This window comes from Mastomys coucha, unplaced genomic scaffold, assembly GCF_008632895.1.
Source record: "Mastomys coucha isolate ucsf_1 unplaced genomic scaffold, UCSF_Mcou_1 pScaffold7, whole genome shotgun sequence".
Taxonomy (NCBI): domain Eukaryota; kingdom Metazoa; phylum Chordata; class Mammalia; order Rodentia; family Muridae; genus Mastomys; species Mastomys coucha.
The window spans coordinates 22,215,671-22,226,854 of NW_022196913.1; the positions used below are offsets into that span (position 1 = coordinate 22,215,671).

The 11,184-nt window shown below is 39.8% G+C and overlaps 1 protein-coding gene across 1 annotated transcript; it reads right to left on the reverse strand.

The window, feature by feature from the left end:
* Positions 1–274: 274 nt before the first annotated feature.
* Positions 275–6,894, reverse strand: Yae1 (YAE1 maturation factor of ABCE1). The gene is made up of 3 exons (XM_031359041.1): positions 6,729–6,894; positions 5,176–5,297; positions 275–3,494 (listed from the first exon to the last, which is right to left on the reverse strand). The coding sequence occupies exons 1-3, from the start codon at positions 6,852–6,854 to the stop codon at positions 3,089–3,091; spliced, it is 654 nt and encodes a 217-aa protein (XP_031214901.1). The 5' UTR covers positions 6,855–6,894; the 3' UTR covers positions 275–3,088.
* Between the last annotated feature and the right edge of the window lie 4,290 nt (positions 6,895–11,184).

The following is an 11,184-nucleotide window of genomic DNA, read 5'->3' on the forward strand; positions in this document are numbered from 1 at the left end:
AGCAAGCATAGAGGTATGCAGGGGTGGCTAACTTTGTCTGTGGATGGGCAAGTGGCCAGACTGACAACATACCAGCGATGGGGCAGCTGAGACCTTGTCTAACGGTGACCTTAGGAAGAAGCAGTATGAAGACGGTGTGAGTGGACAGCAAGCACTTGAGGCAGGAGCACCCAACTCTGTAAGTCTGTTTGTTAGCCATGAAAGGCCACTATGAGGGTGTTAGCATCCTCACAATGGGGATTTGAGATTTCTGGACAGCAAAAGTCTTGACTGGTAGTTTATGAACAGCCTATGTTTATTTCATCTACTGGTTAAATTTAGGAATTAAAAAAATAAGTTAAAGACTCCATACAATCTACACGCACATACATGTAACAATTTCCCCCTAGGTCTCTGACTAGAACACAAAGCACCAAAAGCTCTGACTTTACTCTGAATAGGCTGAGAATCACAATTAGGTCTTTTATCTGGGTTTATCATGAAAGCAGTTAGCAAGCAGTGTGGCAGAGAGTCATGTGCCACATAGTTATGTTTTGGCCAAAAATGAGGTTTAGACATACTATGGCTCCATAAGGTTCTATCCCTTTGTGGCATCATAACCACCTTATATATTTTAATATTTGTGCAATGGAACTCCCCAGGGTTACATTTCTCAAAATCCATCCCCAGCAAGTGGTGCATGGTTGCAAATAAAGATGCTTATAGATTAATTCAGCTGCCTGCTTACTCTGCACATCATATTTGGTGGCCTTAGTAGTTCTAATGACTTAAGTGTCAGGAAAGACCCTCCCTTTCACATTTGCTTAAAAAGATCTAGATGTGTCAGTGCCAGAAGTAACTTACTTCAGATGCATTCTCTTCTTGGCCATGACATTCTGGTCACAGCTTCAGAGCACTCTTGCTTTCCCATTTACATTTACGCAGGGCCTTTTCACAAGACCTGGCTGGCTCACAGCAGCAAGCAAGGCAAAAGGCAATAGTCCAGTACATCTTCCTTTACTGTTTCTGGTTGATCATACCATCTGCAGTCCAGGAACTACTCTAGAACTTTCTGAGAAAGCTAAAAAGAATTTCCCCCTTAACCCAACAGCCTTTTGTGTGTTTTGAATGGGTATGTCTTTGCATGCACACACACAGAGGATAAAGGGCATCAGGGTCCTCCTAGCAATCTCTATGTTGTAGAAACTATATCTCCAGGTTTTTATCTTGCCTTAGACCATTTATTTTTAGATAAAAAACACATACACTTTTATATAGTAAGTCTTAAACAGTATAAAAGCTGGGCAGTTGTCTATCCTCTATGTTGTTAAATTTATCGATAACCCTGAGTTATTATTAGGTTTTATTTGGGCTGTTTTAAACTTCAATTGGCTAGCCCTCAGGACCATGCTTTTTATACTTCTTCCCCTCCTGGTTCTCCTCTGACACCAAGCCTATGAAACCTAAACCCCACTATGTCTCTTCCACCCAGCAACAGGTATCTTCATCGACCAATCATAAATAACTTAGGGGCAGGGTCACTCAGCATCTTAGTCTCTCTGGGGCAAGCCAGCAAGTACCAGCAATCAATCCTCCAGGCCCCCTACCCCCTGGGGTTAATGTATGCTTGAGGCCATATTTAACTTTTAAGTGGATACTGGGTGTGCAGCAAATGGTTTTAACCACTGAACTAGTCCTCTAGCTTCCCCAGCTAATTCCCAACTTCATCTTCTGTGACTTTTAGTGTAAGGGCACTTTATGCAATTAATGATGGCAAGGGATCTTCTATTTAGAGAATCTTATCAAGATATAGCTAGATAAAATCTCAAGATTTATTACATCCAACTCTTAAGAGTGGCCTTCACTGTTAGAGATGGTTATGTCTATGGAAAATACAGTATAGAGCAATGCTTACCCCTTAAAGACTTTAATATCCTGTGGGTTTGAGATTTCAACATGGAAATTACTCATGAGGTCCTACATTCAATCTCTAGTACCACAAAGTTTCAAAATAAAAACCCAGCCATCAAATGTTACATTGATACTTGAAGCATGTACTAGTATATCCTCAACACTATTTCAAAGTTTGCTGTCCCAATTTCTTAATGTTCTGTGCATTTTAAACAGGGACTTAAAACCAGCAGAACGTATTTTTGTAGTCTTTTACAAGGTCCTCTAGCCAGTCTCTCATGAATGCATCTTTCAGCACAGCTAAATACTGGTTAGATAGCAACTGAAGCTGTCAGTAAGGGACAACTATCTGGGTAGCTCTCAAGTCAGGCATTTCATATTAACTTCAGGTGGGGAAAAGTGATGAAAAACTCCTTTCCTGATCCTGGGTCATGGAACAAAATTCTGATTGTGATTCTGTCTATGCCAGTTTATGCATTTCGCTTGTGTCAAAGCAGTCATGTTTTTTGTCCTTTTTAAAAATTCCAATGTAAGTAACAAGCAAAGTTGCAGTTCAGACAGAAATAGTTCGTTATGTTTTGAGAAACCGTGGCCCAGTCCTCATTATCTAGAAAGTTAAGGAGTTCCTTTTCTTTACAGTTTAGCACAAACTCTATTTTTTTTTTCTATTTTTCATGAAATTGAACATCTTTAGCCAATATGTAAATGAGTCTTAGTACTTTGTTCTTTATTATTCATTCAATAATATACATATTGTCAGTTTCTACAGGCTCTTGGCTTTGATGTGTAGCCATCTATAGACTTGCTTCTACTTACCTACGCTAGCCTTCAGGTTATTTCTGGCAATTATGGCTTGTTTGCTGGTAAAGAGGCCCTAAACCACCTGATTCCAACAAAAGCAGAAAGCAGCATTAGATTTTTTCTTGTTCTAAAATGTTTGGCTTTTGTTAGTCTAAAAATGATTGATTTTGATTAGAAATTTGAAAATGACAATGAGGATTTCTGAGTGCATCTAAAACTAAACAATTTACCAATGACAAATGTCATCCCATTTCCTAGTGTTAATGCTGAAGACCCTTGACACTTCCACAAAGGGTAACTCCAGGGGAAGCGTTCACTCAGCGGTTACCTTATCCAGAACACAATGCTTTAGAGTAATATTCTGAGCATTACTTCCACTAGGAAGGGGGAGATAATTTTATAGTTGTCTCAGGTGCTGTAATATGTCTACCGATACTCCCAGCTGTTTCACTAAATTGGATGTCTGTTCCAGAATCCAAGTGAGGCTTGGTTTTTCCAAATGCGCGTGCTCTTGTGTTCTGCAGCATTCTGGGTGTGAACAATCCATCCCGTTCGGACTCCTATCAGAATCTGTGTTAATCTCAGCATTATTGTCACCTTTCGCTTCGTCAGCTGGAACTACATGACAAAAGTCCATATCCTCAATGGAGTCCAATAAATCTGTAACTCGTGGCTGTGACGTAACTGACTTCAGACGTTTGAGCACACACTCCTCACACTGGCCAACTGCATCCAGAAGATTATTTATCTTACTGATCAAAGTCGAACTGTTACCATGAAGGTAACACCAGGAAAGCAAAGCACTGAATGAAAATATGAACAAGAGTTAAATGGGAAAAAAAATTAGTCACAGGCATTTAGAATACTAAATACTACATGTCTTTCTTCTACACAACACCATGCAGAAATACTAAATTGATAATGCATGTCAAAACTAAGAAGGTAATGATGTAAATAACACTGAAGTTTATTTTAATGCTAAGAAAACTTAATATTATAAGCTGTATATAAATAATATCCCTTCCTTCATATCACTGTATATATATATATATATATATATATATATATATATTTTTTTTTTTTTTAAAAATTTATTTATTTTATGCATGCTACCACGTGGTTGCTGGGAACTGAACTCAGGACCTCTGGAAGAGCAGTCAGTGCTCTTAATTGCAGAGCCATCTCTCCAGTCCCATCTATTTTTTATTTTACATTTTCCTGCTCATGTAACTTCTGTACAATAAGATATTATTTATAGAAAGACCAAAAAAAGTTTCTTATTTTTCTTTCGTTTTAAAATAGAAAACCTAGGCTTGCTAAATTATTAAAGACAAAACATTACTAGGAGTATTTTAGAGACTTCATCCTGGGCTACTGATCGTTTTAGCAATGTGACCTTGAGTCAATGTTTTTATTTCTTGGCACTACTTAATATTTAGCCTAAGGCATGAGGTAGTTGAGGCAAGCATCCTAACCCTGACCTATAGCACCAGCCCCACTTTCTTCTTTAAGGATATCAAACAGCTTCTAAATCAGTTACTCTAAACTTTGTCACAAAGTAGAATCACCAACAGAGCTTTAATATTCTTGAGAAGTGTTAAGAATTCAAATCCTAATATATTTAATTATTTTTGTTTAACTATTTTCTAGTAGACCAACCTTCCTCCCTAATTTTTCAAATAATATAATCAAAGATAATGGTTCTTTTTTCTTTTTGGTGGGTACCGAACCCAGGGCTGTGTGAATGCTGGGCACATACTCTACCCTGAGTTACAACCCTCTTTGAAAATACCGTAGAAGTAAAGTGTCAATGGATTTGAAACACTGGGCCGTAAGCTTTCTAAGGTCAGAAACATGAAGTGAAGATGAGAGCTGGCCATTCTCCTCTTGTTCTGAATTACATATTCTACTTAATTTTCCAAAAGTTTCAACAAAATTTAAAACAATGTTTTTCTTTTTTCATTTTTAAAAATGTGATTCTTTGCAGCAGTTTGTTTCTCTATAAGGATAGTCTAAAAAGTATCCCCATCAAAGAGGCTGGTCCAACTCTTAGTCACCATGTGTACCTGACTTCTTGGCTCTAGTCTCTGCCATTATTGCTACAGGTACTTAAAGTTCAGGGCTCAAATAAATAAGACCTCTTTCTATCAGTAATTACGGTTTTCCCATGGACTTCTAGCTGAAAGACCTACCATTCTGAACTCTACTACATGTGCAGGAAAAACAGCTTTACTTAGAAGCAGAAAGCCCCATCATAAGTGATTAGTGCTAGTCCAAATGGCAAAAAGGAGAAAGCATCAGGAACACCTATTTGACAACAACTCTCAGAAAACTTTTTAAAAGCAGTATTTTATGTTCTGAAGAGTCATGCATCCAACATTAGGAGAAACACTTTAAAACATTTAATTTTTACATATGACCTCCACTAAAAACTTCCATTAGAATCCTGGCTAAATGATTCATCACTTAACATTTTAAAATTACCTCAATGTTCCCCTGAGTAGTCCATAGTTTATAATGACGTCTGCACCCTCTTTATATCCTTGATTGAAGCCCTGTTGAAGAGTAACTGCTTTGCCAGCATCTATCCCATCTCTGTAACCTTCCTAAAAATAAGAAACCAGTTGTAACTGACACCAAGTAAATCTTATCAGGAGAAACACAGAACCAATTTTGAAGACAAATTTAGGTTTTTCCCATGTTAACTGAATGATTATAGCCCAGACATAAATCCAAAGCAGAATGTTTCTCCTAAAATCTTATTATTGGTTTATCTTTCCTTACCACATCTGTTTTATTTTTTAAATCTTTTCCAGCTGGCCTGGAACTCATTATCCTACTGCCTCATCCTCCTAAGCAATGACAGGCATATGCCTCGATGCCACATGCTTAACTCACTTTGGAAATCTAGGGTTATTGTGCAAACATTAAACATCATTGTTACGTAATTTTTAAAAACCGTGTTAGCAAGGTCTTCTCAGAAATGGAAAACTACATGTCTGGTCTCTTGGTAACTGACTAGAACAGGGTAGTTAAGGAGGCTAGCAAGGCCAGGGAAGAGGAAACTATTTTAGGAACAGTGAAAAGGAAGTCTGATTTTAGAAATCTAATATGAACTGTGGTGTAGGGATTTGTCCTCTTATTATTGGTTTAGCCCTAGATTCCTAAGACATTTTTTGTAATGATATGATGGTTGCTGGGCTCAACAAATATTAACTTACTAGAACATTAAATTAGGGTAGACATAACTGCCGCTTTAAAGGGCAATTTATTGGCTAATATATTGGGTGGATGCAGTTCTTATCTTTTAAATAGTTAAGTAACATATATTTACTTATTTTTCTTGAGGGAGGCATTTATTTACTTGCATGCCAGAGCTTGAGTGTGAAGGTCAGAAAGTAACTTCCAGAAACCCATTCTGTCCTTCCACGATGTACGTTCCAGGGATCGAACGCAGATCGTTATACTCTGGAAGGCATCTCTACGTGGAGACAGATCTTAGCAAGTAGAAATAGCGCCGATTCTACCCAAATATTATTAAGCAAGTTTCAGTGAATGGTGTGACAGGTACGGATTGAATAACGCATTTAAATTAAAGATGGAACAGTATTCCCTTCTCTACCTTCCCCTTCCCGTCCCTTGACAACATTCTTTTTTGTTGTTGTTTGTTTGTTTTTGAGACAGGGTTTCTCTGTGTAGCCCTGGCTGTCCTGGAACTCACTCTGTAGACCAAGCTGGCCTCGAATCCACCTGCCTGTGCCTCCCAAGTGCTGGGATTAAAGGCGTGCGCCACCACTGCCAGGCCTTGACGACATTCTTCAGTTCACCTTTTCCAAGCCTTTTTAACACCACGCCTAACTGTGGACTCTCTACCCACTCAACATCTGTGAATCAAGACCCGCGCAGCGTGGGGCGCGCTCGGTCAGAGACCCGTACTCCTCCGCCCAGGCTTCCGTCTGCGCGCCCCTGCCGGCCGGAGCCCCTGTGTCCCGCGTGGGAGTCCCTTTCCCCGCGCGTCCCGGGCCCTGTCCATTTACTTGGACTCGTTTCCGCATGTGACCCTGCCATTCCCGCTGCACTAACAGAGACTCGTCCGCTTCCTCGTCAAACACGTCCTGGTCTCCATGGTTCGGGATCTCGGGGGCCGCTCGAAACCAAGACATCGCCGGGAACGCCACGAGCCCTGAGCCACCGGAAAATCAGGCAAGTGCTTCCGGTTCGGGGGGCGGGACGAAGGGGCGTGTGCTGCTGCCCCTGCTGCTAGGCGACTGAGGGCTGGGTCTCCTCCCACGCGTCTGGGCTGGGCGGCGTAGGGAGGGGTGGGTGCTGGGAACTAAGTCCCACAATTCAAGGGCTGAGGTTCAGTTTCAGCAAGTGCTGAAGGCATTGGACGCCCATGTGCAGCCAAGAACATTAGGATATGAAAGCTGATTCTAGGAACAGTTTGAGATTAAATAAAGCGAACACGTTTGTAAAACCAGCATCCATTGGCAATTTCCTTCTTAGCCTTTGACATCTCAGAGAGTTCAGGAATGTAGCTCACACATTAGCAACTTTTGGCTGGGAGTACATGTTGAAGAACTGGAGACCAGTAGCGTTCTTGTTTTGTCATGTGATAACTGAATTTTTCTGACAGATTTTTTTTATACCTATTTTGTTATTAGTCATCATTTTAAGTCTTTGAGAGACAGCGCACTATAGGAATAAAAGTTCTCAGTCCCTATGGACTTCCTATTAGTGTAGAAACGACCAACTTACCAACAATTTTACATAAACAATATATAATAATAATATATAATATCATAGTTTCAAGACTGTAAGTGATATGAAAAATACATTACTGTGAGGGAAGCGGATACAGGTTACTGTTTTAGTTTATACAAAAGTCTTGCAAACAAGGAACATATGCTCTGTCAAGAAGTTATCCCCTACAGTACCAAAGTTATTATTTTATATCTTTAGAGAGAATTTTGTATCCCATAAATGTGTTAAGGTGTATGTATATAGAGATCTTAATTAGAAACAAAATAGCAGTATGGGAAGCAATAGAGAGTGGTTAAAATGAGTAAAATAAAAAACCCGATACTTATGTGAGTTGGTTTAGTCAGTAAAGTCTCAGGAATTGTGTCAATCACGATGACCCATGTGATGGAAGGAGAGAATAAACTCCTACAAATTGTCCTCTGACCTCCACACCTGTACTGTTGCTTGCACACACACACACATACACACACACACACACACACACACATACACACACACACCATATGAAAATAAATACAATAAAAAAATTCAACTCTTGTATAGTAAACCCTAAAAACAGGGTTTGGAGAGATGGTTCAGCAGTTGAGAATGCTTGCGGCTCTTCTGGAGGATGATAATTTGGTTCTAAGCATCTATATACAGGTGGGTGATGGCTCACAACCACCTGTAACACCAGCTCCAGAGAGTCTCAAGCCCTCTTCTGGCCTCCAAAAGTGCTTGCGCACACATGGCATACATGCATACAGATACATACACATACATATAAGTAAAAATAAATCTTAAAAAAGAAAAAAAAAAGAAAGCAGATCATCTCATCCTGTATTTTTCTCCTTAAAATAAAATATTAAGCAAGATAGGAATTAGGAGCTAAGCACCAACAGAGATGAAAAACACTATAAAGTATTCAAACTCAAGAGCAACAGATTTAGTCTTAAGACAAAGTCCTATAAAACCGGAAATGTAGGAGTGTGAGAATAATTTTGAAGTTCTGATTCTTCTGTGTCTAACTCCTGAATGCGAGGATTACAGATGTGCATCAGCATGCCCAGTTCGTGTGATGCTGGGGATTGGATACAAGGCTTCCAGCATTCATTGCACCAACTGAGTGACATCTCTACACCTTTCAATGAATATATGCCCTTTAATAGTTGAACTATCTGAGCTATAGCTTAGTTGGTAAAATAATTACATTGCAAGGCTGAAGACAAGAATTAGAACCCCATACCCCACATTAGGAAAAAAGAAAAGCCAGATGTAATAATGTGTGTCTGTAAATCCAGATCTTGGGAGGTGGAGACAAATGGATTCCTGGGGCTTTCTGGTCAGCCAGAATAGTTTACTTGGTGAGTAAACTCCAGCTTAGTTATTCCAGCCCCCCTCACCAAAGTTATATAGTACCTGAGGAATGACATTGAAGTTGTCCTTTGACATGCACTCTAACATTCCTGTACCTGAATACTCACAAGAATGCACATGTGTATGTACACACACACAGACACACACATACACAAATTGTCTTACTGCATTTTAAAACAGCTCTTCAACTTTCTCTGCTGTGGTCCGTCTGCTGTTGTAGTTCCAGGGAAGTTTAGATAGCTTAAAAAAAAAAACAAAAAACAAACAAACAAACAAACAAAAAAAAAACAGACAGGAGCCAATCTGATGTAACTTATAGCAGGATCTTTATTTTATTCGAGTTAGCTAGGGCCCCTCAGCTCACCGCTGACATGCAGGATGATTTTGGTAGAGAGAGGAGCCCCAAATATCTGTCAGGGCAAGGCTTTATAGTAAACAGCAAGTAGGGGTAAGTGTGTGAGCATCTAATTGGAAAGCTACTGTGGCCTTTAATAGAACTGGCTTGTGCTGGGAGTCATATCATAAATTTAATTTCTGCTCCCCTCTGCATTGGTGGTCATTAGGTAAGGGGTAGGATTGTAACCAGGGGGTGCACAGGTTTGTTGGGGGAATAAGCTGGAGACACAGGTCTTGTTGGGGGTGTAACCTGGAGATGCTGGCCTTGTTGGGGGTGTAACCTGGAGATGCTGGCCTTGTTGGGGGTGTAACCTGGAGATGCTGGCCTTGTTGGGGGTGTAACCTGGAGATGCTGGTCTTGTTGGAGGTGTAACCTGGAGATGCTAGCCTTGTTGGGGGTGAGCCTACAGACAGGAGCTAGACTCGGGTTTTGTTGGGGTAATAACTCGGAAATAACTAATGTTAGATACCAGCCTGTTAGCTTACCTGAATTTAAACATAGGTCAAGTTCTCTAAAGAATGGAGTCTGGATTTAAAAGATTTGGCCTTTCACTGTGGCCCAATTCCCTGTTGCAGGATATCTGATCAAGTTGTGAACCACGAGACTGTGAACTGTAAAAAAAAACCTGTTTCCAGCTGTGGTATGGCTCAGCCTTTGATACTAGAGCTTTCTGTTTATGATAAACAAGTACCTGTGTGCTTCAGCCCTAGCACACACCTTTAATTTATTCCAAGAGCTAAATAAAGTCAACCCTAGGTCTAGAAGTGGAGCAAGTAACCAGGGGAGGGAACATGAGTAAACAGAAAGGAGGGTCTTGAGTTGAAGGACATTTAAGATAGCATGGAGAAGGAGAAAGAGACTCCTCTTTCTGAGACATCAGCTGGGTGCTTTCTCTGCCTCTCTGAGCTAGCAGGTTTTCACCTTAGCATCTGACTCCTGGGTCTTCATTTGGTAAATCAAATGTTTGGGATTTTTTTTTTTTTAAGATTTATTTATTTATTTAGTGAGTGCTTTATCTGCATGTACACCTGCATGCCAGAAGAGGGCATTAGATTCTATTGGAGATGGTGGTGAGCCACCATGTGGTTGCTGGGAATCGAACTCAGGACCTCTAGAAGAGCAGACAATGCTCTTAACCACTGAGCCATCTCTCCAACCTGGGGATTTTGTTTTTTAAAAGCAACATACAACCATGAAATAGGTATGAAAACCAAGCATCATACTGATATATCATATAAAAATTTACTTTGTATTCTTTGGTATTACATGTAATTTTATTATTTATTTAAGATCAAAGCAAATTTGTATATTAATGCATTGGGCATGATTACTTATTTTTCCATAAACGATTAAATCTTAGCTATATTACTTGATACTGCAGGACATGTAGCACCTTTAGTGTTTTTCAAGTTGAGAACAACTTCCATGATGTATCTGTGGCTCAAACAGCTATTTTAAAATTAAATATTCAAATACAATGCAATCTGAAGATACACCAATTGATACTGACATATGGAGGAATGATTGTAGGGAACATTAAAGGTTATTGTTTTCATTGAATTTCTATAAAAGAAGAGAATGACGTTTACAGTGAAAACACTTCAGCATGGAACATGCAAATCTTGACTGTGATCCTGGGTGCTTGAAGTCTGGGTCACTGGCACTGCATGTCATGATGGTGTGTGCAGTGCATAGTGTGCTCGGTGTACTTGCTGTGTGCTTAGATCCAGGCTGCGTAAAGTGAACAATACAGTGTGCAAAAGCTCCCAGATACACCCTTCATTCATTACACATTTGATTTTGTATATTTGATCGGTGTATGTTCAGAGACCTTTTATTTTTGCTGAAGGTTTCACGACTCTAGCGTATTCAGTTATGTGACCACCTGAATAAAGAAAATTCCCCCCTCTCTCTCTCACACACACACATGTGTGTGTGTATGAATGCATATGCACGTGTGCAGCCTATCTGTATGC

What these genes read in the sequence shown, in the direction of transcription:
- Yae1 (XM_031359041.1), bottom strand. Translation starts at nt 6,854, where the DNA reads ATGTCTTGGTTTCGAGCGGCCCCCGAGATCCCGAACCATGGAGACCAG. An exon ending in ACATGCGGAAACGAGTCCAA is followed by an intron (nt 5,298 to 6,728) that starts GTAAATGGACAG and finishes TCTTATTTTTAG; the next exon opens with GAAGGTTACAGAGATGGGAT. An exon ending in CTACTCAGGGGAACATTGAG is followed by an intron (nt 3,495 to 5,175) that starts GTAATTTTAAAA and finishes ATTTTCATTCAG; the next exon opens with TGCTTTGCTTTCCTGGTGTT.